The sequence below is a fragment of the Fusarium musae genome, chromosome 2, assembly GCF_019915245.1.
Source record: "Fusarium musae strain F31 chromosome 2, whole genome shotgun sequence".
Classification (NCBI taxonomy): domain Eukaryota; kingdom Fungi; phylum Ascomycota; class Sordariomycetes; order Hypocreales; family Nectriaceae; genus Fusarium; species Fusarium musae.
In genome coordinates, this window is record NC_058388.1 from 3,969,497 (window position 1) to 3,997,354 (window position 27,858).

Sequence of the window (27,858 nt, forward strand, 5' to 3'; positions counted from 1 at the left end):
ATGTCCTTTACAACTTGTTCCGTTCCTCTCCTTATTCTGTATATAACCAAACGCCTAAAAATGCTCACCCGAATTGCATGCCATGTGCTCATTAAAAGTCTTCTTTTCTCGCCCCCTCTCACCATGTCTATTTCATGCCGCCGAAATCAAGCTTGCGTGCAACTTTGGAACCCCTGTCATCGTCAATTACGCCTGGCCTTCGCTTTAGATCAGCGCCCATCTTGTCGTCAGCTCCTGCGCCACCCTTTCGAGGCAGATCTTGCTTGCGGGTAGGCTTAGGCTCAGAATGCCACCAAGGATGCTCAAGCATACCACGGGCAGTGATGCGCTTCTTGGGGTCGAGAATAAGCGTCTTCATGAGCAGGTCCACACCGTCAGAACCAACAGTACCGAAGCGCATCTCATACCAGTCCTTACCACGGACCGGGTGTTGTCCAGGAACAGCATAGCCTGGAAGTTTCGTGACACCAGGCCAGTTATCATCGGTGGGCGTACCGACAAGTTCGCAGACAAGTCGAACTTGGTCAAGGTCTGTGTTACCGGGAAGATAGGGCGCACGCATAATGAGTTCAGCGAACACAGTGCCAACAGACCAGACATCGACAGCACCGCTGTAGTGCTTCGCGTCGAAGAGCAGCTCAGGGGGTCGGTACCAGCGGGTGATGACGCGCGAGGACATGAGTTGATGAGGATCAGCGAAGCTTCGCGCAAGACCAAAATCAGCAAGCTTGACTTCGCCATCCTCAGCAATCAACAAGTTGTTTGGCTTGATATCACGATGGAGAACAAAATTCTCGTGGCAGAACCAAACGGCGCGGGTGAGCATGCCCATCCATGTCTTGATATCAGCGGCACCGTAGCGCACGGATTCGGTATCGCGAATAAGCATTTCTAGATCGCCACGGGGTAGGTACTCGAGAACGAGGTTGAGGTTCTGGTCTTTTGAGGAGAATACGGAAAGCAGAGAGATGATGTTTGGGTGAGAGAGCTCCTGGAGGTGCTTCAATTCGCGGACGGCGTCGGGGGCCATGCCCTCATCGTACTCCTTCTGGACCTTGATCTTCTTGATGGCGACGAGAGTGGTGGGCTTGGAGCGCAAGTGACCTAGGAAGACAACGGCGTATGTACCCTCACCGAGCTTCTTGCCTAGACGTTATTAGAGAGAAACGCTTTAGGTGTTCAAGGCTGTAGCATACCCTTGACGTATTTGCGCTTCTCCTCATCGTTCATCTGCTCTGCAAGATCGAGAGTCGTGGGAATGCTCGTCGGCGCAGGCGCTGAAGTGACAGGGGGCATTGGCGTTCCATTGGAGGAGGATGTTTGCGAAGTGACGTTCTTTAGAGGCGAAGAGATTGCGCGCCCGAAGCTTTGCGGTTGCGTGGCTTCGACGGTGTGCGTTACGACTGGTGAGAGTGCCATGGTTGATGTTGATGTTGATGTTGATGGTGATTTGAGGAGCTGGAAAGACCAGCTGTACGGCGTCGGGAGGCCCCGTTTTGTGCACGAGACCTGTAGAGGCTAGAGCAATATCAATGAGTGACTGAATGGTGATATAACCAGTTGGTCTGACTGGAGCGCCGAAGTTTGGTAAAGTTGAACTAAGCTGAGTAGTCCGTGGAGATGTTAGGAAGCTTGTTAAGAGCTTATCATTATCGCTAATTCGAGATCGGAGAATCGGAGTTTATCACGCCGATAAGCTCCACACCTGTACCGAGATCTGAGGGACGTACCTATAGAGTACTCCGTACATAAGGTACTCCATCTTTTGACTTGGACCATCCAAGAACATCACTTCTTTCTCCTTAGGTACCTTACCGTTTATCAAGTGATGTGTTTTTGACACGAAAGAAACGCGACTTGTCAGGCTTTTAGCCACCCAGATTGACTTTGCTTGAGGCACACAGCAACCGGCGGTATTATTCTTACCTTATGGCCTTTTGAAAGCATAATGGTCGTGTTCAGTGCCTTCTGCTATAGCCAAGATGCTCGTCGCCCGTAGAAACGAGGAAACTTTGATGCCTTTTGGTGAAAAGGGTGCGATGATGCTACAGTAACGGTGTCGTGCTTCGGCGGTTTTGCCCTCCCTTTGACTGTCCGTGATTACGGTTATACGGGCGCTTCGTGACGGGCATCTTTCGAGGACCAGATCTCCCAAGCAACCTTTCCAAATACCCGAAAGTGATGAGTATGAGGCTTTGAGAATCGTAGGGCGGTGGTCATTCCGAGCTGAAGGTATAGGATATCTTGCAATTGCTTGCGTGTACCAGTATGGCTGTCCATCTGATGGCTGAAGATTCTATCCTGGTGGCTTGGGAATCATCAGTCGATGATTATTTGAACTCAAAAAGGTCTCTGACATGAGATGTTAAACAGGAGCTATTATGGTTATTTAAGTCTGCTCCGATTCTTGATTCGTTCTGTCCTTCTCGGCGTCGTTCTCTACTTTCGTTACATCCCCTGAACACTACTTCCACTCTTTGTAATCTGTTGTAGACTTCAAACATGAAGCTGTCTCTACCTTTCATTGCGTTCTGCGCAACACCAGCCGTTGTTGGTCTTGCTCTCCCAAACGGCGCCTTCGAGATCAAGGAGTACGAGCATAAGGATCACCATCACCATGATCCCAACCTGGTCAAGCACCATCACAAGCACCACGATCATAAGCACAAGCACCTTCATCCCCATGAGCATGTCCACGTCACCAAGCACAAGCATCCCGAAAAGCCTTGCCCTATCCTCACTGAGGAGAAGACTTGCAAGCTCTTCCACTATGCCACCAGGGACGTCGAGGAGCTCATTCATGCTGTGCAGACCTATGATTGTGGCAATGAGGCGGAGTGTTGGCATGTGAGTTGCTCTCTTGGATCCATCACTATGAAAATTACTAACATGGAATGAAAGAAAATTGTTTACGAGATCTACAGCCTTGAGCATGGGCTAGATGCCTTTGACAAGTATGTGGACAGCACCACACTTAAGAAGTGCTTGACCTGCGGAAACGACTCTCCTGTCGTTGGCTGCTTCCTTCACGTAAGCTCTACGAAATGACTCTTCAGGGTTTACTGTGCTGACACTGCTCTAGTATGCGGATGCTCTGATCCGCCTCGTGAAGCTCCTGCGGCACCAGACCAAGAATCTTGATGGAGAGGTTGAACGGCCCATCCTGACTGCCATCAACAGTCTGCGTGTTTCCAACTATGTGAGTTGCCCTTGAGACGAGAGAAACCAAGACATACATGCTGACTTTGAAGGCCTTGGTCTATGAGGTCGGTCGCCGTATTGAGTGCAAGAAGAGCCTCAAGATCATCATGTCCAAGCAGGGAGCCAACGATGGCACCACCAAGGGCAGTATCCAGGCGGCCTTTTCCAAGTTCCCCTACACTCCCCTGATCACAGGCGAGGACTTTGAGGACAGAGTCGCGCTGGACAAGGGCGACGCCAAGGAGGACTCGGAGGGTGATGGAGAGAAGAAGCACAAGAAGGTGCACAAGCACTACCACAACCATCACCACGGACACAAGCATGGGCACAAGCACGGCCACGGACATGGCCATCTCCACCAACATGGACACAAACACGGACATAAGCACGAGAACGAGCATCACTACGAGCACAAGCACGAGTATGACCATCACCACGATGAGGTTCGTGCCAACAATCCGAGGTCCTAGACTTGTGACAAGAAGCATCACTAACATTGAGTGTAGTAACCATGAGAGACATAAAATGCTGGAACGCCGCCGGGGATAACGGACACTGTTGTAATTATGTGTGTGACATGGTGCTGGGACCACTGTGGACGACCATATCAATGCTGCAGGTTTTGAGCAGAAGAATGAAGAGTAGATCTGATTTTATTAATAAAACAGACTTTTGAGCATATGCTCAACTTCAACTTGAGTGCTCGAGTTGAAGTGAATGTTGTTCGTTGAGATTGATTGGATATACTCGAGTAAGGTCCAAGGTTACAGTGTAAGGGCCCTGCTTCAGCTCATGATGCATGCAAGGATCTTACAGTACAGTGAGGCCCCTCCCCTTGAATCTTTAGTGTCTCCACTGAACGACGTCGTTGGCTGAGGCTTGTTTTGGGCAGTGACAGACTAAAAGGTACAGTACAGTACCTAGTAGTAGTAAGGTAGTCTAACTTTTGTAAGCAAAGACTGTGATGTAATCAACGTAAACAAAGGGGATGATGTCATTCGATTATAAACTCCAGTCATTAAGGTATTCTATGATTCTCTCTGCAACAGCTGAAGAATACCCAATCACCCCATTCGGCATTAGTTTAGTTGATTCGTCTTCCTTTCCCCCTTCTACGCCACTACAAGCACTGTAAAAATGGGTTGACTGCCGCGTAACCCCCCTGTAAACGCCGCGTAAATGCCAAGTCACAGCCATTCTTGGCTCTTTTCCGCTGTGAATCAGCAAGGCTGATGGCTGATGGCTGATGGCTGATGGCTGATGACTGATGAGCATCGCCATTAACACCGCCGTAAAATATCCCGGACTTTAGGAACCGCGGACACGTCCGAGGACCCGAAAGATCTTCGGCCGTGGAGTATTTAGTGGTGATCCAAGCTAGGTAACTAAGTTCCCGGCCGAGAAGGAGGGAGAGTTATCAAAAAGCTTGGAATTATCAAGATCGAAAAAAACAAAAAACCCTGGAGTTGCAATACGTAACGCAGACCCATATTAGGTATAATTCCCAAGCATCGGGAATATAATTGATACCCTGCCCCTTGTTTCTTGTCCCTTTGCCCTCTCTTTTCGTATTTGTTCTATCTATTTCATTTACTTTGTCCCTAGGTCAGGTGCTGCTGTCACTGCCTTATTTGGGTTGATTCTTACGAGTTGCCCTCCCGTATCACCAGTTTTGCGAAACACCAAGTTTACAGCAACATCATCACATCACTCACATAAAATCACACAATGGCTGTGAAAGGCATATTTTCATACTGGGTATGTTCACTTGAACCTATTCAGATCAGAGGGCATATACTAACCAACATGATCAGTGGTTCCCAGTTATTTCAGGCCTTGTCTGGCTGGGAATGCTTCTCGGTCTCCTCCTCGAATGGCAAGTCAATCAACACGGTCGTCGATATCCCACTCAATCGATTCATTCCGACATCGCCTACATCTCCAACGTCGGCGCAGGCCGTCTCCAGCCTCTCTTTATCGTCGGGTGCGTCTTGACCTCCATCTTTCTCGATGCTGCGTTCTTGTCTGAGCGATGGCTGCGACATCGGGGTCGTCTCGTGCCCAACACGACCCTCATGGAGAAGGTCCTCAGCGGCCTCTCTATCGCCTTTGCGACCGTTGGAACCGTGGGACTTATCTGTCTTTCTATCTTCAAGACTGGCAAGTATAGCAGACTGCACAACACGTTTCTGGCGCTCTTTATTGGAGGCTATTTGTTCTCGGCTGTTTGTATCTGCTGGGAGTACCAACGCCTTGGAATCAGTGAGTCTCTACATCTTCAACCCATGCCTACATCAACACCTACTAACAAACCTTTAGACTACCGCGAGCATCGTGTCCTTCGCATGTCTTTCTGGGTGAAGCTCACCTTCATCCTCGTAGAGGTCGCCCTCATCATCGCCTTTGGCGTGTGCAGCCTCGTCAAGAAGCGAAACGCCGCCGCGGTCCTCGAATGGGCCATCTCCTTCATCTTCACATTCTATGCCATCTCCTTCGTCATCGACCTCTATCCTGCCGTTCGCACAAAGAGCCCTGACGCAAGGTATCAAAAGTCCGCTTACATGCCTTCTGCCCTCTCTGATTCGAGGAGCCCCAGTAACGGGTCGCGCAGTAACTTGGATGCTCCCGCAAACGGTCGCCACGATGTCGAGATGGCGCAGAACGGTAATCGTGTGCCTCCTAGAGACTTCTAGACAGGTCGCAAATATCACACATATGTTTGACCCATCACATCACAACAAAACTACACTTAAGGCTTGTAATACTCAACATACGCGAAACTTTGTGTTCTATGGAATAATGCCGGAATGATTCCCCCTTTCTTTCTTTGCATGGCGTTTGGATCGAGCGAGAATTGGCCCGTTTACAGGATTGTATCACATGGCTTCACGTTTTTTGTACATGGACTATCTGATAGATAGATTTCAAGGGAACTGCCTTATGTATATTGATTAGAAATAAATTAAACTATAAACGCAATAATCCAGAATTTAATATGGTTCGTCATGCTTCGTACTTTGTGTGGTACATTACTGTATATTGCCAACCAGTATCCTGCCTTGTCTCATGATTATATCTGGGACCATGTCATGATCGTCATTTTCGTCCGAGAGTTCCGTACACGTGTGTAATGCGTCATACCTCTAACAAAAGCATTAATTAAGTTCATACCACTAGTGAGACAACCCTTCCAACTACCCCAATTGCTATAATCCGGCTGTTGAAACCCAATGACGCTTTACAGATACACAGCATTCCATTCTTGCGCCGGGCATAATCCAAACCAATCCCATCATTTTACCTCCCTCCATGAATTTTTCCAAACTCCTGTCCTGCAACAATACTGACTAGTTATCCATCATTTCTCTAAATCTCGAATCCCGTGAAGGACTTTGGCTCTTCCTTTCAGCAGGGTCTTTGATTGCTGGTGGAGGAGTAATAGCTGGAACAGCCTCGTCTTCACTTAGACTGCTCACAGGGCTAATGCCGCGCGAATCATGTAGCACATCCCGGTCGTGGTCGCTTGACTCAGCGTTTGCGCTGCGACCGGCAAGGGCAACATCTCGCATGCTCGTAGCCCGGTTGTCCAAACTTGTTGAACTTTCGTTTGCATCTGTATCCCGGAGAGCGGCTCCGCCAATGAAACTGCTTCTCTTGTCACCTTGGCTTTCACGATCTTTCTCTCCAAGAGATTTGCCTCGTGAAAACCTGTTCTTGATCCATCCCTTGACCTTGGAAGTTGGCGATGCAGCATCACTGAGCTTTCTGCGGCCACTTTCCGCTGTGCCAGCTTCTGTATCGATCGCGGCTGGGGCACTAGGCTCACTAGATTCGTTTGCCGCAACAATAGGGGGTGATACAGCCTCTTCGCTTCTTGTGCTCGCGCCATCATCAATGGCTTCTTCGCCCGAGACAGCTGTGTTGCCCCTGGTCCGTTGCTTCTCTTCCTTGGCCTGACGTCGCTCTTCAGCTCGTGCCGCTTTCTCCTCCGCCTTCTTGGCCTTGTATTCTTGCTTCTCTTGGTCTATGAAATGTATTAGTCCGGCACAGCGCAAATGAATGTTTACTGTAGACATACCCTTAAGTTTCTTTGTGATCTCTTTAATTTCACGGTCGCGCGCTTTTTGCTTCTCCTGCTCAGCCTTCCTTGCTTCCTCTTCCATCTTGAGTGTAGCAAGTCGCTCGCGCTCAACTTCGGCTTTTTCGTTGATATCATCCAAAAGGGGCTGCATTCTCTTGGCTGCGATGGCGTCTATATCGTGTGGGTCCATGAATCTGCCACCTCCGATATCGATTTTGCCTTTGTTTGCATTCCGGGTCTCGTGGCTAGCAGTGGCCAACTGATGAGCCTTGAGCTCCCACTCACTCATAAGAGTTGGGTTGACCTGGCCAGTTTCATGATAAACCTTCTCATCCATACCTTGCAGTCGAGCCTTGACATTACGTTGTGCCGCAGCAAGAAGCGCGTTGCGATCATCCTGTCGCTTCTTCTGATCAACCTCTGAAAGCTTGTTGGAGAAGAGTGACATTTGCTGTCGTATTCTTTCGGATTGTTGTCTATCGTCAAGATCACCGTCACTAGAAGAGCGACGACGCAGCTTGGATGTCAATGTGAACCGCCGTTTAGGCGACGATTCGTTCCCATAGTAAGATTGGTAGTCTCTATTCTTCTGATGCTCTTGCTCAAGTTTTGCCAGTCGTTCTTGTGCTTGTTTGTATGCAGCGTCCTGGAGATTAACATAGGGTTTTGGCTGTGGCGCATCGGAGCCTTGTCCATGGGTTTCCTTGGCTTCATCAATAATCTTTTGTTGATGTGAATACATCTTTCGGGCCATCGCAACCGCTGAAGCGTGGAGTTGCTCGTTGTTTTGTCGTTCATCTACCTCCGGTTTGACTGGCGGATTGGACGTGAACATGTTGCGAGTCATGGTGGTCACTGGCACCGCACCGGCGTTTTCTGTTGCCGGCTTGGCCCTGAGGCTTGCTTTGTGAGCAAGTGCAGCTCCGCTGAGCGCATCTGGTCGAGTGTTTGTCTTGGGGGGTGATGGAGCATGAGAGTCTGGTGCCGATGGCGTCGATTTAGCTCGTCGTCTAGTTGTTGACATAGCACCTTTGGCTGCGGCAAGAGACTTTTGTCCCTGCAGCGAAGTATCATATGCTCTTGGTTCAGGCTGTCGCATTGAATTGGCTCGATTCGTATTGAATGCTTGAGTGGCAGCAGAATTTCCCCATCCTTCGTGTGACTTGCGCTGGCTTGGGGATTGGTTCAAGGCAGCATTAGCCGAGCCAACAGCTAGAAGTGCGGCTTTGTGTCCAGCAGAGTTAGATGTTGGTTCCCATGCTGGAGCCATCTTGTAATCTTTGGCTAGAGCGGCAGCAGCGGATGCGGATGATGTTTTATCAGGTTTCCAAAGTTCGATGGGCTTTTGATTAGACCATCCAAGTGAAGCAGCGGCACTTGCAGCAGCGCCGTCAGGGCGAAGACCAGCAGATGGATAGCTAGGAAGATCTCGAGGATCTGCATATTTGAGCCGACCTGAATTATTGGCCACTACGTACATATATGTCAGAAAAGACTTGGGCCATGCGTGGGTGGATGACGAATATCGCTGGGATGCCGGTACATACCTGTGGCCGCTGCCGGCTGTGACTGGATCATGGTTGGCTGCTGGGATGTGCTGGTGGGCATCGGTATAGGGACGTCAGAGGGTGCTGGCCCAGCCCTTCGTATTGGAGCCTAGAGATCGAGAGGGTGAGACTTCACTGGAATACGATGCGAGGGAGTAGATTGGTCGCGATGGACCCAGCGTGGTGATAAGCTCTTGACAGGGCCAAGGGCCTCGTTACAGTGCTTTTTATGGGTTTCCAAGGCTCTTGGCGGTTGTAATGTTGTATGTAGTTGATATTAATTGACAGTTTCTATGTCGAACATGGAGATGCCGGGTGCTCGCTTCAATGGTGGAGACGAATGGGATGTCTCTTCGCAGGGAATATCGAAACAAGTGAGATAAAATGCTGAGTGACGACACTGTATAGAGGTAGGATTCGCGTAGGTATTAGTCGAGTATGTATTTGGTGTTGTCTCTCAATCGTGAGGAAACAAAACAGAAGGGAATGAATAGAGTAAAATATGGGTAAAAGCAAGATTTATTCACTAAGACGATGATGATGATGATGATGCTATCAAAGGAGACCCTCTCGTTGTCTTCGTGGCGCCCTCACTCAAATGGCGTCGTTCTTTCGTTGGCCCCGAGACAAGACGGACGGACGGTGCGGTGCTTGCCTTCCTTACCTCTTTCCTTCACATGGGATGGGATGGGATGGGATGCATACGTCAGGGTCGTTGCCGTAGCTCTTTCCCTTCCCGGACCTGCGATGCACTACCCCAGATAGTGCTAGTTGTGACGTCACTTGGTCCTTGGCGATGATCTCAGGTGCAGACGCTAGTGGCTAGTCTTAGTCGGAAGGAGCACAGTATCCGGATTGTCTTATGATATTCAGCTTGGATTGTTAGTTCTTCGGTATAGGAACTCCGTCCACTTGGGAGCTGAATACAGCGGATGTTCACCCGATACAGCTCTCTCTAGACATTCCCTGGCTTGCCTCGTAACCGTTATCACGTAGCGAAGGGCTCATCTTCAGCTTTCTCAACTTCCTCCTGTCTCTCCACTGTGGAGCGACTGTAACACTGCCACAATACCGGTACATCACACCGCTATCAATTCGCACTGTATTTCTATCAGCTTAGCAATTTTTTAGCTTCCCGTCATCCATTGAAGATATCTCCCAATTGGAATTAGATGGCTCTTTTGCTCAGCCTACCAAGTCAAGATTGACCTGCGAACGACTCCTCCCAAAGCCAAAACTCGAGTCACGGTCAGCCAACAGACAGATCTTCCCCTCGAGCAAACTACTACAAGAGAAACAGAGCCTGTACCTGAAACCTTGGACGGAATCTGTATCTTCACCTGAGAATCAACGGTGCATATTGTCTTGTCTTGTCTTGTCTTGTCTTGGCTCCGGAATGATCACTCGGCGTTTTCGGTATCGAAATTGAGATCGACGCTGCTCGTCGCCTTTTTGGTGTATTTTAGCCCTCTTCTAGCGTCCGCTTTGAACCCTCCGATCTCTTGAGGCGCATTTGGCTCGATTGATCGATTTCTCGTAATACGACAATCCCTGGTTTTGAGTCTGTGTTGCACACCAACTTGATATTGCTCCGGGTTTCTTCACATTCCGCTCGCTAGTTCATCGTCAATGCGCTGCAACTACCGTACACAGCCCAGCTACAATCCTGTCGGTGGCTTGAGGACCCTGAATTAGACTTGCTAACTCTATTCCAACGCAACAGGTTTCTTGGCAAACCATTATGACTTCCTCTGTTGGCCTTGAGAACGTTCTCAACTTCCGTGATGTGGGCAAAACGGTCAATGACTTTTTGGGCACAAGGTATCGATCGCTACTTGTCGTACCACGAGATATAGGTAGCTGATTCTCATTAGGCGAATTCGCGAAGGTTTGTTCTATCGCGCCGCCAGGCCAGGTACAAGACATCACACATAGATGAGACCTACCAATTGCTGAGACAACTCTAGATGATGCCACTCTCTCGGACAGACAGGTCATTAGAGATGACATTGGTGTCAAGACCATCATAGATCTGAGAACCAAGTGAGACCGAAATGTTTCTCAGAGAAGAACAACATACTGACAACCACCAAGAACCGAGCACCTCAACCAAGCAAAAAGACGAAAGGAACAGTCCAGTACACCTGCTCTCGTTAAATCCAATGAAGCTCTTGCTGAACCACTCCAAATATCTGGACTGGACTATCGACAAGTCAAAGTCACAGGGCGCGCCTTCGAACTATTCCTCCTAAGCCAGCTCTCATGGTGGGACTTCTTGTGAGCACTATGCATCTCCGTGTCGAAACTAGCCACTGACTTCTTCAGCCGTGTGGTGTTCCTGTTTGTTTGTGGCTACCGCACTAAAGCGATCAATATCCTTGGGCAGCAAGTCATGATCCCTCGCGGACTTGTAGGTTTGGGTCTCGATACGCTCGATCAATCCACTCGGGAGATTCGTGAGGCTCTATCACTTTATACCGACCAGGCTGCTCTTCCTTCACTCGTTCACTGCACTCAAGGCAAGGACCGTACAGGTAATAAAGCCCCATGCTTCAAAAAGTGATAAAACTGACTCTTGAACAGGTCTTATTTGCGCGCTTGTGCTTATGATTCTTGATGTTCCTATCTCGGCCATTGAGTATGACTATGCTCTCAGTGATGAGGCGCTCATTTCTGAACGTGAACAGCGCCTCATTGAGATTCGTGAAATCGGATTGACAGACGAGTGGCTTCACTGTGCGAATGATATGATTGTTGGCATTCAAAAACACCTCAACGACAAATATGGTGGACTGAATGCCTACCTAGACGGCATAGGTTTTGGTGCAGATGAAAGAGCAAAGATACGTGATCTTTTGCTCTATTAGATTACCGGCGCCGTTGCTAAGGGAGCCTCATCGCATCACACATACAAGGACAGATTCATGTGTTCATCTTGAGATGTTATAGTCTATTTCTTTCTAAAGCGACCTTGTAGCCAGCACCTATACATCTTAAGCTTGGAGGCTCTGTTGACAAGCAATCGTCGATCAACACCAAGCTTCTCCACCTCGAAGAGGGGTATCTCTGTCTTGATCTCCTCTGTATCTGGGTTTTGAGGAGCATCTGTGCCATTCTCGGCCTCAGCCGTCGAATCGGTAGTGGCAGGTTCTAGGGTAGCCTTGACATCCTCGCCGGCAATCTTGCCAGTCCAGATATCGGCGAGCTGATCCCTGTCAAAGAAATACACACGTGTGCCGTCGCCTCGGATGTAAAAGTTTTCGTCCAGGTATCGACCCTTGCGGAACCGGACCTGGGCCAGATCTCCTCTTCCATAGTCTCGGAAGCAGACCAGACCTCCCGGCTTGAGTACTCGGTGGACGTTGTGAACAGCCTTGGCCCATTGATCAGGCGACAAAGCAGAGAAGATGAAAATCAACACGGCGACATCTACGGAGCCTTCCTCGAGTCCAGGCGGCAAGTCATCACTGGTGACGTCCCATACGTCAGCCTGGATAAACTCAGGATTGTACGCTTCATTCTTGCGAATGACCTCTACGGCTGTCTTTGAGTAGTCGCAGGCATGGATCTTCAGTTGTGGGTTCTTATTCTCGGCCAAGACAGGGAAGGCCGTATTACCGGCTCCAGCACCAATCTCCAGTATGACCCTGGGACCGGCGTCTTCCTTGGTTACCTCGGCCAGGACAGGGAATTCCTGTTGGAGCCATTTGCGATTTTTGAAAAAGTTGGCAGCATTGTTCTTGTAAAACAAATTCCACCATCTAGCAGGATCCTGACTGAACTTTCCTGAGTTGTCATGTTAGCAACTCTTCCATGTTTGAGATTGCGAGAAGAAATGTGAGGATATGGTGTAAATCAGATGGGAGCGAAAGAATAAGAAGGTATAGTTTGTCTTCAGTAGATTCAGATGAACTATGCATTGGTTGTGTATCATCAGGACACCAGTAGGGAAAAGCACGCCGTGCAAGGTTTTGGTTTGGGTGGTTGACTTACTCTTTTCAAAGTCCGAGACAGGATGTTGACGCTGCTTCGCGTACTGCTCCTCAGCATACTCCTTGTACGCATCGTCAGTCTCAACGTGGTCCCAGGCATTGAACTCGAAGACATCATCTCCTTCGTTCAAGTACCTGCTACCGAACTGGAAGGGATCACTCCGCTTCAAGTTGTTGGTAGGGTCATGCGACCGATGAGGCGGCACCTCAGCAGCCTCAGTCTCGGGCACGGCAGCTTCGGTGACGGCCTCGGTGACCGGATCCTTGACGTCCAACGCGGCCATGTCCTGGACAGGAATCGACTCGAGTGTCGGACTCGCGATGGCCTCGCCACTTGGCGCTGAAGACGCCATCTTGGACTCGTGATGTCCTTGAAGCATGCACTCGCAGGCGCAAGTAGTTGACACTGCGGAAGTAAGGAAGAAGGATGCTCGAGGTTCAAGAAAAATTTCTGTGGAGAGATGGATTTTGTCTTTGATATTTCAGTGTGGGGAAGTGTTTTGTCCAATTAGAAATGTCCAACAATTTGTCGCGGACTATAAAATAATCCGTGGTACATGAGCTTCCCGGGAGTAGCCAATCATATGCGTGCTTTGGTCGATGGTGCACGTAGCATCAAGCCTCCTGTGTTCAATTGACCTGTATCATTGTGAGGTAGACGATAAACGCCATCCTACGTCCCCCGCCGAATCTGTCACAATAAGACCTTTTATCTACCGAAAACTTCGTACTCACACCAAAGCGACCGTCACAAAACCATTGCAACGATATGGTCCCCTCTCTCACCAGGCCACAAGGCCAGCTATCACCTGCTGAAGCTCTCCACCTTGCGCAACAAGCTCCTAGCATCTTGAAGGGCAACCCCAAGGCCTTCTCGGCTTCTCCTCTTGTATCACTCTTTTCGGCAGCCGAAACCCCTGAGCTATGGACGATCTATGAAAACCTCATCATCACATGCCTTCGAACAGGCGACGACGATTCGGCGCATCTGTGCTTGGAGAGGTTGCTGTTGCGTTTTGGCGATGAGAACGAACGCGTCATGGCACTCAAGGGATTGATCAAGGAAGCGGAGGCGACGAGCAATAGTGAGCTCCAGGAAGTGCTGAAGGAATACGAGGATCTTCTGCAGCAGGATGGAACAAACATTGTGAGCATGATCACGTCTTGTGGCTGTCAAGATGTTGTACTGACAAACATTAGTATATTGCGAAGCGACGAGTGGCTCTTTTGCGATCCATGGGAAAGACAACGGAGGCAATTGCGGCGCTAGTATCGTTGCTCGAGTTTAACCCTACAGATGCCGAAGCCTGGTCTGAGTTATCGGACCTCTACCTTTCTCAAGGCCTGTACTCCCAAGCTATCTACGCTATGGAAGAAGTTCTTGTTCTAGCACCAAATGCGTGGAACGTACGTTGCTTTTCTGTTCTTAGAAATGACCACATCTGACACTACTCAATAGTTGCACGCAAGGCTAGGCGAGGTGACGTTGATGGCAGCCAACGAAACAAGCGATGGATCTCCTCAGAAGTACCTAGCAAGCTCGGTTAAGCGATTTTGCCGAAGCATTGAGCTTTGTGAAGACTATCTCCGGGGTTATTATGGCCTGAAGAAGGTCACTGATAAGATTCTGGCTGAATATGCCAAACTCAAGAAGCAGTCAGAGAGCGATGAGTTCTCTCTGCCAGACCAGCGGACTCTGACAAAATTAAACCAGGCAGCCACAGCGAAGCTAGCGGAGATCGTTCGTCGATATGGGGCCCAAGAACCCCTGTGGCAAGGATACAATGCAGACGAGATTGCTGCGGCTCGCGAGTTGCTTGACAAGTCATCGGCAGAGGTCGTCCGGTGAGCGACGTATACAGCACATAAGAGTCTTGCCCAATGACAAGGCAGACTTGCTGCATTGCGATGCTGTGACTCATAACAGTGAGTACAGGCGTGGCCAGGACACGCACGATATGCTTGACAGGAAGTTCTTCCCATGGAGTCTGGTGCGTGGATGTACCTGACTAGTTCACTTGCAACGGCCGATAGGCCTTTGGCCAGAAAATTTGGAATGGAAGAGGCAGGGCATAAGACGGACAAAAGCGGTCCTCTAAGGCTTTGGCAGATAACTTAGAAGTGGAGGCAGCAATGCCCAACTCGGCATTACTGGGCATCTGCACGTGGCGCCATACAGGGACAGGTCGGTGGGGTATACCTGACTCTGTGGTGGGTGGTGATAATCAAGTTGGACAGGGGAGAAGTATTGAATTTACAGAACTGGAGGTACCCAATACCAACTGCTGGCTTAGGCAGAAATTTACAACATGCAACAGAGGGATCAGTTTCGGTTCCCTTCTGTAATACCCCAGGGAGCATCGTTGAGTGCCACCAAGATTGGGCCGAGGGTTAGAATACACGATGCTTCGGGTCTCACAGTGATCAGGACACCATCGGCATTGAGACTCTGGACTAAGAGAGATTGACTTTCTCCACGTTGAATGCGGAACATGATGTTTATTCCCCATGGATTGCCGACGATGGCCCTGATTATGGATCGCTTGCAAGCGGGCCGCCATGACACCAGCGGGACGATGGTTGATCACTAACTCGACTTACATCCTGGATCCGAGTCTCGTGGTAACCTGGTCTTAATTCATTCTTTGTAATACGATATTTGGACTGCTTCAGACCGTTGATACCTCCTTAACGGGCTTATTCAGCGAGATTCTACACCTGGCTGTTTCCATCGCTGGGTTTATAGTGACAGGTCAGATGGAAGCCACATGGTGGTGAAAACGCGTTAGAATTTCTTCGCCACTGTCCACTTGGCCACGCCTGGGTGGCTGAGGCTCTGCGGGAAGGTGGAAATGCTAATATTTGGTGTCTGCTATTCCTGGCTAGGTGGTATCAGGTTGAGATGGGGATGTGTGAATATGAGCAGCCTCGATTCAACATCTCTACACAAGCGTTCAAGACTTTTGAGCTGGATGCAAATCTCAGCAGTTTGGATCACAGCCATGATGGAAACCCTGTTGTTTATTGTTGCAGTTCATGGAGTTGTTGTGGGTGTCTCGCGATGGATGAGCTGGCCCTTGGGTTCCTACTTTCGGGCCTCAACGCTGGAAATGGGGCGCAAATCGTGCCTTTTAGCCAGTCGCGGAACGGGGGGCAGCGGGTTGAAGAGGATCATTGCGAGGCGATAGGTTTGCTTTGTTCTCGTTGACTGAAAGAAGAAGGGGAAAACAGAACTCAAAAATGACAGTGAGTTGGGGATATAAGAGTCTCGTAGTTTGCCAATGCCTGAGGTTTCTTTTCTATTTTTTTTTTCTCTCCTATTATTCTATCTGATACTGAAGAATTGATTGATCCCTTCAATTATACATACAGTGACTTTTAGTTCGGATAGCGACACTTCGCCTCGGTCCGTTCCGATTTCACGTTTCGCAAACGGTCGAATATGATATATCATTGGACAATGACGTTGCACAGCCTTTGTCAGACAGGAACTCTCTGTTTGAGATGTGCTCGATTACGTGTTTCATGATGATATCAGAAACCCAGTACATCTCCAGGTTGAAACGCGATATCTATATCCCGTCTACAACACAGATGATGGATGTCCACTACCTATTGAGGTTGGTAGTGTTGGGTTCGACAGCAAACGGTTGACCTCGGCGCTAAAAAAAAAAGAGAAAAAAAAAAGGCAACGATATCATTTTGGCGGTCAGCGATTCAAGCAGCGATTCACTGGAATTCTGTGTCTGCCTCCCCAGCAACTAAAAAATTTGTGTATCCAATCTTTCCTTTGACTGGAGGCTGCGTAACGTTGGGCTGCAGCACCGCCATGGCATCCCTGGATCCTCTTTCAGCCCAGCTGAAGAGAAAGAGTCAGAGCCAGAGTCAGAGAGAGAGTCTGGCCCTAGGCCTCCTTTTTCTTTCTATTTCGCTGTCATTTTTCCTTGTTTTTTTTTCTTTTTCTCATTTCTTATTTGTTGTGCGTGCAACTCGAAATCCCCTTCACTGAAAGAAGTCTTCCATCCCATGGATACATCCGTGCCCTACCTACCTTAGGTATCTAACCGAATGAAACTGAATCTTGATTCCTTCACGCTCTAAACAGAAAGTCACTGTTTGACTTGCACTTACACTTCCCACTTGCACGCTTCGGGCTACAGGGCATTAATCTCACCCCACCACCCCCTCCAATTCCATCCCCATCTCCATCCGGGCTCAAAGTCCCCGCTAAACAAGCTGGTTACCGTCCACTACCGATTCACACAAAAACAATCCGTCAAACAACGCTTTTGTTGATAGAATTTTTTGGTTTGGACTTGTCTTCTTGTTGTCTGTCTATCAAATTTGTCTCATCAAGATCTTCGAACAAACATCAAACTACACTGTCACAAGGTATGTATTGACTCCAATAGTGTCTACTATTCGCTTCCCAGCATCATCTTCTTTCTCCTTCTCTCTTCTCCGCATGAACACCTTTCTTGTCTCGGATGTATCTCTGGGGGTGGGCTCAACTCCAGAAAAGATGGTCCATGTGATCATCACTGGTCATGTCAAAACAGCTGAGCGACCAAATATGCCCCGGCGGTAGCTTCTAGCTAGCATCAACGGGAAGCAGGTCAATGACTGCATGACATTCACTCGTTCATTCATCGCCATGCCCACTCTGCTCTGCGAACCAAAGAAACACCGCCGCACATAGTCCGCCCGCAGTACCTCCATACCTACTCAGGCACTCTTTCTCGTACCTCGTCGCGGTCTGCCCTCTCTACGGCGATGCTACAATGCTTTGTCCTTGCTGTAACATCACCACTGCCACTGCCACTCTCCCTTCCCTGCCACAGACAGCTCTAGGTCCTTTCCATGACCAACAGGACCATTAGGCTTTGAGGCTCGCTCTTTTTGGCCCCCACATAGGGTTGGGCAAAATGCCTTCACAGACCTTTGACGCCCTACCACCAGTGACCAGCCTACGAAGACCCAAAACGTAGACGGGCACAGGGGAGAGCCATTTGACAGACTGGAAATGGCAGTGGACGCCTGGGATAAACCGGGAGTTTGGTGAACCTAGGGGAGCCAAGTATTACTCCAACGGCTTCAAGCACGGCCACTCAGATCGATGGACTGCCTAAACATCCCGCCAACTCCAGCCCAACAAGCGCTAGCAGCATGGATGCTTTAAACAGGGTCCCCACCGACTCCATCGACAGGGCGACGTACCAGGGTGCCCCAGTTCAGGGCGGCTGACAAGAACCATGGATGCTTTGGTGCCCAGCAAGTCTTCCCAGCGCAGCGAGCGCATGGCATGGCTTCACGATGCAGGAAACTTTGGTGATCGAGTGTTGTGTTGGTGTTCAATCGACGTTATTCTTCTAGGCTCAAGCCAAGATCCAGTCCATTGTCTTGTTCAGATCACCGTTTCGAGTTGGGGGACTGGGTTCGCAGGAAACTTTTCCGCGCCACTATGTTGCTCAGTCCTCATGCAAGGGAGAAAGATCCTGACCAACCGGGATACTCACTCTTCAAGATTTCATCTAGATGATTTCCTCACCTTGTGCCTAACTTTACTAACTGATTGTCGTCTTCTTAGTTGGAATCATTGATTTCCTCCGATACACGAAGCTCGTACAGGCATCCTGTGACCACGAAGTTGGTTCTTCAAAAATTTAGACCGTACGGACACACCCGAGTTTTAAAGTATACTTTACTTACACGCACACCCACAGCTCTGGTTCGACAAGCTTTCACCGTTGCGATACAACGGTCGTTCGTCGTTTCAGTTGATTCACTCTGGAGCGGTTGTCTGTCAATTCGTCTTTTGGTTAAACAAGACCTGTTTCTCTGCGCGCAAAACATCAATTCGACCTCTGCAGACATCCATTGTTAACGCCGCTCTCAACTGTATTGGTCGGAATTTCGACCAGTGGCCCAGCAGCAAACGATCTGGAACCCCTCACCGCCGATCGATTTCTGCCGCTTTTCCATCCTCATCCTCGCAACCGCCGCCTGAATCCACCCCGCCCACACTCTTTTGCGCCTGATCTTAACGTGCGCCGTACAGCAAGCAAGCACTCTGCTAGATACAACTTTGGTACCCTCCTCGGTCAGCAACCACAAGGCACCATCGTTCATTTCTTGTTCTGCGACTCCGCACCAGCTTCACAAGCAGGCATTTCCCCCGTCTCACTGCTTTCGTGACCAGCCGACCTTTCCCTTCCGCTGTCACGCCCTCGTCATCTTTTGGTGGCGTACTCACTTAATTTTACGACCCCTCACTCTAGTTACGCCTGTCGCGCAAGTCCAATTCTTCCTCGCCACGACCCTCGTACCAAAACACTTGCCGTTGTGTTTTTTTTCTTCTACTGCGGCTACGACCTCGTCCTCCGTTTCCCCCATAGTTGGCTCTGTTACTTTGGGGGTTGCTAGGCATTGTTTCTACCCTGTCAGCTGAGCATTCCTTGTGCTTGTTGCCTATCTTCTTCCTTTCCAACCTGCGTTCAGCGCCTTTACTCCGGCTTTCTCCTGTGGATTGTCGTGGGTAGAGGGCATCCCACCAAGTATTTGCTATGTGAGTCCCCTCCCTCCATTACCATCCTACCCATATCTTTCAGCGCTTGCGTTCCTCCCCTCCCTCCCCCTTCTTGTCTCTCTCATATCCACCTTGCTAGTTGTCTCAACTGCGCCCCCCTCTAGCTTTGTTTACTTGTCTCTCCTACACTTGCGCTTCATCTGTTGCGCATTACTCTCTTGACCATACAGCTCACACTCTCATCTTGCCAGGCTCAAACAACGCCCTTCTTCCAGAGCCCCTACCTCAGGCACTCGTCCTACTGAGACGTCCGCCTCTGGGACAACATCTTACAGCGACGATTCTTCGCAGGAGGCCAGCCAGGACTACACCGACTCTGAAGAGGACCTTTACGACGACGAATACGACGACGACGACGCTCTTGGCCCGTCTGACTCTGCCTCAACTAGCGACCACGATCAACATTATCGTCATCACCTCTCTCAGCGCCAGCATCAGCTCCCTCCTCACCAGCTTCCGCCTCAACCTCAATATCCACCACACCATCAGCAGCTTGCTCATCACCAGCAATTACCTGGTCGCCAACCGCCACCTCATCAATTGCAACCCCGTCAACAAGGTCCTCCCCAGGATCTTTACCAACCTGAAGAGGAACCCAGACAGTCTTATCGTCGACCACGGCGCGATCGTGCAGCGCCACCCACCGCCAATCTGGAAGATCCTCGTGGGTATGGCGCCTATGGCCGTGGCGCATATGGGCATCCCCAGCCCGGCGGGCGCCCTGGCCCCGGTCAAATGTATGGCAGAGGCCAGCAACCAGGATATCAAAACCAAATGGGGCCCTATATGGGATATCATGGAAACAGCCAGATGGTGCCATTTGGCTACGGTGACCCTGCCAGCCCTTATGGTGCTGGGTATGGAGGAGAAGGTAGAGGCATGTATGATCTAATGCCTTACCAACAACCTCCAAGTGGTTACTATGGCGCCGTACAGCCTCATCCTCTCTACGGGCCACCCCACATGGCTGGAATACCACCTGGGCAACTCACTACACCACCGCCTCCTCCGCCTACTGAGGCTCCTGCCAAGCCAGCCACACCCGCTCCTCCAAAAGAAGATCCTGAGAAGATTCGTTTGGAAGCTGAGATTGCTGCTTTCAAAGCTATGGAGGAGAAGGTCAAGGCTGCCGAAAAGCAAAAGGAGGCTGAGGCGCAAATCCGAAGAGAAGCTGAGGAAGCCTTCACCCGAAGAATGGAGGACATGAGAATTGCCCAAGAGGAAGCCAAGAAAGAGATCGAAAGGGCCAGGATCGAGGCAGAAAAGGCTGCCCGAGAGAGAATGGAAGCCGAACGAAAGGCTGAAGAGAAACGCGCCCAGGAGCACGCTCGCGCTATGGCAGAAGCCGAGGAGAAAGCTCGTCTCAGATTCGAAGCAGAGATGAAGGCCGCTGAAGATCGAAGAAAGGCAGAGGCAGAGGCTCGCATTCAAGCTGAAGAAGAAGCCAGAAAGAAGTTTGAGGCTGCAGCGAAAGCAGCTGAAGAACAACGACAAGCTGAGGCTGCAGCGCGCGCACAAGCCGAAAGGGAGGCCCGAGAAAAGTACGAGGCCGAGATGAAGGCAGCCGCCGAACAGCGCAAAGCAGAGGCCGAAGCCAAGGCCAAGGCCGAAGAAGAGGCCCGTCTGAAGCTCGAGGCTGAATTGAAGGCAGCGGAGGAGCGTGGTAAGAGAGAGGCTGAAGAGAGGGCCAGGGCCGAAAGAGAAGCTCGAATGAAATTTGAGGCTGAATTAAGGGCTGCTGAGGACAAGAGGCTGAAGGAGGAGGAAGAGCGAAAGCGTGCTGAGGAACTTGCTCGGGTTCGCTTTGAGAAAGCACTACAAGAGGAGGCTGAGGCAAAAGCCGCAGCCGCGAAGAAGGCCCAGGAGGAAGCCGAGCGCCTCATGAGACTCGAGCAAGAGGCCAAGGAAGCCGCCGCAAAGAAAGCAGCCGAGGAAGCCGAGAAGCTCAAGAAGCTCGAGGAAGAAACTCGCGCGAAGGCTGAGGCTGAGACCCTCAAGAAGATCGAGGAGGAAAAGAAGAAGGCAGCGGATGCCGCCGCAGCTGAGGAAGCCGCTAAGAATGCCGCCGCAGAACTTAAGAAGAAGATTGAAGAGGAGACAAAGGTCAAGCTCGAAGAGTCTAAGAAGAAGGCTGAGCAGGCCCCAATCCGATTCAAGGATGCAGTTGGTCGAAAGTTCAGCTTCCCTTTCCACTTGTGTGCCACTTGGCAGGTATGTACTCCAGATTATGAGGGGCAACGAGCAATGGCTAACGATATTACAGGGTATGGAAGATCTCATCAAGCAAGCTTTCATGCAAGTTGATGTTCTGGGTCCTCATGTAATGGAAGGGCACTATGATCTCATCGGCCCCGACGGCGAGATCATCCTGCCATCCGTTTGGGAGAAGGTGGTTCAGCCTGATTGGGCTATCACCATGACTATGTGGCCAATGGACAAGATGCCTCCACTGGGACCCAAGATGCCTGGCGCGCCTGGCATGCATGGACACAAGCACGGCGGTCCTATCCCTGTTCCGCCCCGTCCCATGGGCCCAGGCATGCGACCCCCTATGATGCCCCCTGGCGGTATGCCTCCTGGAGGAGTTCGCCCGCCCGCTGGATGGCCTGTCGGAGGAGGAGTTCGACCTGATATGCCAATGCCACCCAACGTTGTCACAGTCGGCCCTAATCCTGGCAAGTCCAGCAAGCACAAGAAGGCATCCAAGGATCACTCAGTCGTGGCAGGCTTTTTGTTTGGCAAACCTCCAAAGAAGAAGTGAGTTCCTGAGCCACCCTAACTACTGAGACAACAAGCTAACGATTGTCCAGGCCTAGCAAGAAATGAGATGTTATACTGATGAGGAAATGATCGTTTGAGATTGATTTGATTTTGCAGTTTTGCTTGTCTATTCGCAGATACCTTGCCGGCATCGTTTGCCGGCCTGATTTCGAAAACATCTCCTTGGCAGTTTCTTATGGGATTTTCTACTATTGTTTGAGATGGAAAAACGAGGCAGCGGAATTTTGATCATTTCCCAACTCATGGTTAGCGTATTCATATCGCAGAGGCGTCAAGAATTGTCCTATATGCATGTGGATCGGAGTATGATGATATGGTTGAAACGACGATATTGAGGAATGGGAACACGATCCAATGTTGAAGACTTGTATCGGTCATCTTGGCTCTGCGTGCGCCAGAAGATGATCAAGTCTAGGTATTGGCGCAAAGATGACGCTCTGGCTTTTTTTTATCTGTCCGTTTGGTTTGGTCTGGTCTTGGTTTTGATTTGGATATGGCGGACGAGCACGTTTGATAGACACGGCCGTCCTAGACACGCGTCACGTAGAATGAATGGAGTAGGAAGAAGAATAATTTGTTTTTAAGATAAGCTTGTTTTTGATCGACGTGAATGAGTTGGGTATGTCCCTTCTATGGTCCCTTCTATTGTGTCGTGCATGTTTTAAGTGAATCGTGGTATGCCCACTTGAGTCTATACGAGTGATCTAGTCTAGACCATTTCTAGCTTCCTTAAGGTATATGAGGGGGAAATGGGAGTGTAATCCCAAATAATACATGTAGTCAATATTAGAGTTTCCGTTGAGGTCCTAGCTTCTCAAAGGCTTTCTTCTCAAAGGCTTCTATCATCATGCTGGCGACCTTATCTGACACAGCAGCACTTACAGCGCCATAGAGTGGGTTTGTAAACTGAAAGTCGATAGACAGATTGACCTCAGTGCGCGGTGAAGGTGGACCAGACATAGGTCTCACGGACCAGCGTGTCACAAGGCTTCGGAAGACAGCCGATGCGTCAGGCCCTGTACCCCAAGGAGCAGTCTCCCCACTGATGGCTTCGACAGATTGGCCAGGAACACAGCGCAATCGACTTGTGAAGACCTCATCGAAGCCTCCCCATCCGACATGTAGATCAGCGAGTGCGGGGTAGCGTCGCCCGGTATCGGGGTCGGGATCAGACCAGCGAGTTACTCGAGAGCGAGAGCAATAAGGGACGAACGATGAGTAAGAATCCACGTCGGCTATGAGATCGTAAAGAGGTTCATGGGGGTATGGTAGAGTGCGGTTGGCCGTTAATCTTTGAGGTTCAGAGGATGGAAGGGTGATGAATGAGCGGTGCAGGGGTATTGAGCCACGAGTGAGGTTGGTGATGCTCGATATAGAAGCCGATGAGCGGGCGACAACGGCTCTGGGAGGGATGAAACGGAGGGCCATTGGAGGGTATTAAGAGAATTATCTGGGTTATATTGATCTAGCGTCACCGCCGTGAGAATTGCATGGTTTAGAAGCGAAGAATGAATGTCTACACAGAGAGAATAAATAGCTGTGACAGAAAATCTATGATGGTGTTGAGGCTCTGCTAAACTGAGTCGAGAATAAGTTGGAGGCTTTCCACCCGCCCCCACCTCGGGCTGGCTTGGCGCAGTGTAATCTGCTAAACTCGTAAGGTCAGGGGATTTGACCGCTGTAGACACTCCCCAGCTCGGGCCGTCCTGCTCACCGAGCCAAGGGCAGTGGATGATTCCGTCATGCTGTACTGTACGTCCAGTAGGTACAGTGCTCGTTAAGTTTAGTGCACCTGTAACTAACCCAACACCAACCAACCAACCATCCATCCATCCATCCCATCTACTCTCACCAGCACGCGACATCTACATCCGCTGCTGAACGAATCATCCTCCTCCTCACGATATTATACGAGATGCGCCGGTCGAACATACCTTCACAAAGCCCCTGAGACCAAGTCCTACCACCTAAATAAGCATCTCCTCCAACGATCGGCCCCACGCCCGCGGGGCAGCTTCTCATCATGTAGGCTAGGACAACACCGAATCGACCTCTGGGAGAGACATTGACCGTGTGCGCGCAGGTTCGAAAAGTCGCTCTACGACCTTATCCGGGGACTACGGAACCACAAGGGCGATGAGAAGGAGTATATCCAGAAGAGCCTCAAGGAGTGCCGCGCCGAAGTTCGCAGCCAGGATATGGGTTAGTTCGATGTTATGTTTGGGACAAGCTAGCTGTACGGAGGATCTGACTTTGGCTGTTTAGATCTTAAGGCTACGGCGCTGCTGAAGCTCATTTATCTGGAGATGGTCGGACATGACATGTCGTGGGCGTCGTTCCACGTCCTCGAGGTCATGTCGTCGCCCAAGTACCACCAGAAGCGAGTTGGATATTTAGGAGCTGTCCAGAGCTTTAGGCCCGACACTGAGGTTCTGATGCTGGCTACTAATCTGCTGAAGAAGGTCTGTTGGTCACATACTAGGCTTCTTGGTGCCTCTAGCTGACACCATGATCAGGATCTTGGTTCGACGACTCCGACGGTTATATCCCTCCCGATAGCCACTCTTCCCCATGTCATCACCCCCTCGTTAGCGCTCTCGACATTGCAGGACTTGCTACCGCGATTAAGCCACAGCCATTCGAACATTCGAAAGAAGACATTGGTGACACTATATCGACTTGCTTTGGTATACCCCGAGGCTCTTCGTGCAGCATGGCCCAAGATCAAGGAGCGCCTCATGGACCCCGACGAGGATCCCAGCGTAACAGCAGCCATCGTCAATGTTGTCTGTGAGCTTGGCTGGCGAAGACCGAACGACTTTCTCCCTTTGGCTCCTCGACTGTTCGAGCTCCTGGTTGATGGTGGTAATAACTGGATGGCCATCAAACTCATCAAACTCGTGAGCTACTAGCACCTCACCTCGTGTGCCGTTGTACTAATATCTGTCCAGTTTGCCACGTTGACGCCGCTGGAACCTCGACTTGTGAGAAAGCTGCTACCTCCTCTGACCAATATCATTAGGACCACTCCTGCTATGTCGTTGCTCTATGAGTGCATCAATGGAATCATTCAAGGCGGCATCTTGGGAAACTCTGATGACTCTGGTACTGATGAGATCGCAACGCTATGTGTCAACAAATTGCGAGGCATGGTCATGATAGATGGCGATCCTAACCGTAAGTGCTTGTCTGTTGTTGCTTGAAAGTGGATGTAAACTGACCAGAGCTCAGTCAAATACGTTGCTCTACTAGCGTTCAACAAGATCGTTACCACACACCCTTACTTAGTATCTCAGCAGGAGGATGTGATTCTGGAATGTATTGACAGCCCCGATATCACCATCCGAATACAAGCACTCGATTTGGTCCAAGGCATGGTAACTGGCGACAATCTCGTGTCTATCGTGAGCCGGCTCATGAAGCAGCTCAAGTCTTCCATGCCAGCTCGCGACAAGTCTCTACCTGGAACCCCCCCGAATGATCCCAACGAATCCGAGGATGAATACGCTGAGCCAGCCCCGAGGCCAAAGGCCGAATCCGCTCCTTTGCCCGACGACTATCGAATCGACGTCATTGGAAGGATCTTGGGAATGTGCTCCAAGGATAACTACTCGAGTGTCTTGGACTTTGACTGGTACATTGATGTCCTCACGCAGCTTGTTCGCATGGCGCCCGTCTCTCGCAAGGTCGATGATGATCTGGGTCCAGTTGAAAAGGCCAGGGCCAATGTGTCTGAAAAGATTGGTGACGAGCTCCGCAATGTGGCTGTCAAGGTCCGGGTAATGCGATCAACGGCTGTCAGGGCAGCCGAAATCATTCTCAGCCAGCTCAATACAGATACACCGCCAGGATACAAAATCACTTCAGGAGCACTCAAGTCAGTTGCGTGGGTCATGGGTGAATACGCTTCGCAATTAGCCGTACCAGATGAGGGTTTGAATGGCCTCTTGCAGCTCATTCCCCGAACAAACAACCCTGAAGTTTTAACGACAACCCTCCAAGCAGTCACAAAAGTTTTCGCCACTATAGTTGGGGATGAGAGTGAACCTTGGACAGCAGAGAGAAAGTCGAGGATTTCGCTTCTTATGGCGCGCATTATCCACGTCTTTGAGCCTCTTGCACTGCACCCTAGTCTTGAGGTTCAGGAACGAGCCGTCGAGTTCGCAGAGTTACTAAAGCTCACGGCCGAAGCTGCTTCATCTCAACCTGCGTCGACAGGCGATGTTGAGCAAGACCCTCCCTTGCTTCTTACTCAGGCTATTCCCTCGCTTTTCAACGGCTGGGAACTCAACTCGGTATCCAAGGGTGCTCAGCTGAACGTCCCAGTACCCGTAGGCCTGGACTTGGATGAACCCATTCATGCGAACCTGGCCAAACTACTATCAGAAGCCGACTCCATCACATTAGCAACGGACGACTCGGATGAGTTTGAGACATATTACCACCAGAAGCCACCACCTACAAGTATTGATTCCTCTGCACCAGCCATTAGCAGGATAGCTGAGCCTACTGAGGAATACTCAACTTCTTATCAGCAAGCTGACGAAGATACTTATCTGGATGCCGATATTGTCGCTCGAAGAAAAGCCGAGCGTCTCGAACGCAACAGAGATGACCCCTTCTATATTCCCAGCAACGACACTCCTCGCACTTCGACACCTATTCACAACATTCTCCAGAGCAGCAACGGGCCCGACTTGGATATCGACTCCATACCTATCATGCAACTAGAGCTATCAAGAGCCGGAACGCCTGCTGCACAGCCCCAAAGGCCACAGCCAAAGCCACGACAAAAAGTCGTTATTGCCGCAGATGAGACACTCGAAGGCACCGCAAGTGGCGGTCTTCGATCCTATGACTCGGAGAATAACTCTGACAGCTTCACAAAGTCCAAGGCTCGCAAGCCCAAGGCCAAGCAAACTCTACTTGGCGTAGACTCGAGCGGCATTGGCTCCTTCAGTCTTGAAGGCCAACCGTCTACTGGTTTCGACTATGAGCAGCAACAGCGTGAGGAGGTTGAGATGCAGCAAGCCATGAAAGAAGTCGAGCGACTCCGCCTCGAGATGCAGCGTGCGAACGAGCGCATTCAGGTAGCACAAGGCGTTGATGTCGAGGGCACGGTTGTCAAGAAGAAGAAAAAGAAGCCCAAGAAGGACGCTGGTGCCGAGGGAGCAGAGGGCGAAGAAGTAAAGCCGAAGAAGAAAAAGAAGAAGGCTCCTCGGGCTGCGATCTTGGAGGAAGAAGGCGGTGATGATAGCAGTGCTCGTGGCGTCGAGTCTCCTGCTTCTGGTGGTGAAGTGGCTGTTGCTAAGAAGAAAAAGAAGAAGAAGCGTATTGCCGAGATTCAAGACGAGTAGAATAGCACAAATAGTTCAGGAGTCCGTGAGCGAGCATTCGATAGCAGAACAGAGGCACTCAGTCAGCAGGAGGAGGATCAAACAGATAACAATAAGTATCAAAAGTCTTTGAATCATTTCTCATGTCCTGCCTTTCATGTGCTAGGCCGCTTTTCGCTCAATATTTACAAGGTCTCAGGAATATCATCAAGCCAGAGCTGGATCAATGTCCTGAAACAAGTCTCTTAACGAATAGGGAATCGCTGCCGTATCATGATGTTGATACGGCATAAATACAAAAATAGACCGGACCCAGTTCCAGTTCAAGTTCCAG

At 50.2% G+C, this 27,858-nt stretch overlaps 10 protein-coding genes across 10 annotated transcripts; 6 read left to right on the top strand and 4 right to left on the bottom strand.

The window, feature by feature from the left end:
* Positions 1–127: 127 nt before the first annotated feature.
* Positions 128–1,419, bottom strand: J7337_003115 (uncharacterized protein; the record flags this gene model as incomplete). Its single annotated transcript, XM_044820833.1, has 2 exons — positions 128–1,146; positions 1,197–1,419. 2 exons carry the CDS (start codon positions 1,417–1,419, stop codon positions 128–130), a joined length of 1,242 nt encoding a protein of 413 aa, XP_044685133.1.
* Positions 1,420–2,502: 1,083 nt separating this feature from the next.
* Positions 2,503–3,671, top strand: J7337_003116 (uncharacterized protein; the record flags this gene model as incomplete). Its single annotated transcript, XM_044820834.1, has 4 exons — positions 2,503–2,847; positions 2,902–3,030; positions 3,083–3,199; positions 3,252–3,671. The coding sequence occupies 4 exons, from the start codon at positions 2,503–2,505 to the stop codon at positions 3,669–3,671; spliced, it is 1,011 nt and encodes a 336-aa protein (XP_044685134.1).
* A 1,258-nt stretch (positions 3,672–4,929) lies between these two features.
* On the top strand, positions 4,930–5,894 carry J7337_003117 (uncharacterized protein; the record flags this gene model as incomplete). Its single annotated transcript, XM_044820835.1, has 3 exons — positions 4,930–4,959; positions 5,016–5,463; positions 5,521–5,894. 3 exons carry the CDS (start codon positions 4,930–4,932, stop codon positions 5,892–5,894), a joined length of 852 nt encoding a protein of 283 aa, XP_044685135.1.
* Positions 5,895–6,548: 654 nt separating this feature from the next.
* On the bottom strand, positions 6,549–8,860 carry J7337_003118 (uncharacterized protein; the record flags this gene model as incomplete). Its single annotated transcript, XM_044820836.1, has 3 exons — positions 6,549–7,225; positions 7,280–8,737; positions 8,830–8,860. 3 exons carry the CDS (start codon positions 8,858–8,860, stop codon positions 6,549–6,551), a joined length of 2,166 nt encoding a protein of 721 aa, XP_044685136.1.
* A 2,361-nt stretch (positions 8,861–11,221) lies between these two features.
* Positions 11,222–11,696, top strand: J7337_003119 (uncharacterized protein; the record flags this gene model as incomplete). Its single annotated transcript, XM_044820837.1, has 2 exons — positions 11,222–11,363; positions 11,413–11,696. 2 exons carry the CDS (start codon positions 11,222–11,224, stop codon positions 11,694–11,696), a joined length of 426 nt encoding a protein of 141 aa, XP_044685137.1.
* An 83-nt stretch (positions 11,697–11,779) lies between these two features.
* J7337_003120 (uncharacterized protein) lies at positions 11,780–13,174 on the bottom strand (the record flags this gene model as incomplete). The annotated part of the gene is made up of 2 exons (XM_044820838.1): positions 11,780–12,615; positions 12,823–13,174. 2 exons carry the CDS (start codon positions 13,172–13,174, stop codon positions 11,780–11,782), a joined length of 1,188 nt encoding a protein of 395 aa, XP_044685138.1.
* A 416-nt stretch (positions 13,175–13,590) lies between these two features.
* On the top strand, positions 13,591–14,670 carry J7337_003121 (uncharacterized protein; the record flags this gene model as incomplete). The annotated part of the gene is made up of 3 exons (XM_044820839.1): positions 13,591–13,968; positions 14,022–14,228; positions 14,281–14,670. The coding sequence occupies 3 exons, from the start codon at positions 13,591–13,593 to the stop codon at positions 14,668–14,670; spliced, it is 975 nt and encodes a 324-aa protein (XP_044685139.1).
* A 5,511-nt stretch (positions 14,671–20,181) lies between these two features.
* Positions 20,182–22,168, top strand: J7337_003122 (uncharacterized protein; the record flags this gene model as incomplete). The annotated part of the gene is made up of 2 exons (XM_044820840.1): positions 20,182–21,618; positions 21,671–22,168. The coding sequence occupies 2 exons, from the start codon at positions 20,182–20,184 to the stop codon at positions 22,166–22,168; spliced, it is 1,935 nt and encodes a 644-aa protein (XP_044685140.1).
* Positions 22,169–22,974: 806 nt separating this feature from the next.
* On the bottom strand, positions 22,975–23,616 carry J7337_003123 (uncharacterized protein; the record flags this gene model as incomplete). The annotated part of the gene is made up of 1 exon (XM_044820841.1): positions 22,975–23,616. One exon carries the CDS (start codon positions 23,614–23,616, stop codon positions 22,975–22,977), a length of 642 nt encoding a protein of 213 aa, XP_044685141.1.
* A 314-nt stretch (positions 23,617–23,930) lies between these two features.
* J7337_003124 (uncharacterized protein) lies at positions 23,931–27,545 on the top strand (the record flags this gene model as incomplete). Its single annotated transcript, XM_044820842.1, has 6 exons — positions 23,931–23,953; positions 24,272–24,390; positions 24,454–24,650; positions 24,705–25,088; positions 25,140–25,365; positions 25,420–27,545. The coding sequence occupies 6 exons, from the start codon at positions 23,931–23,933 to the stop codon at positions 27,543–27,545; spliced, it is 3,075 nt and encodes a 1,024-aa protein (XP_044685142.1).
* Between the last annotated feature and the right edge of the window lie 313 nt (positions 27,546–27,858).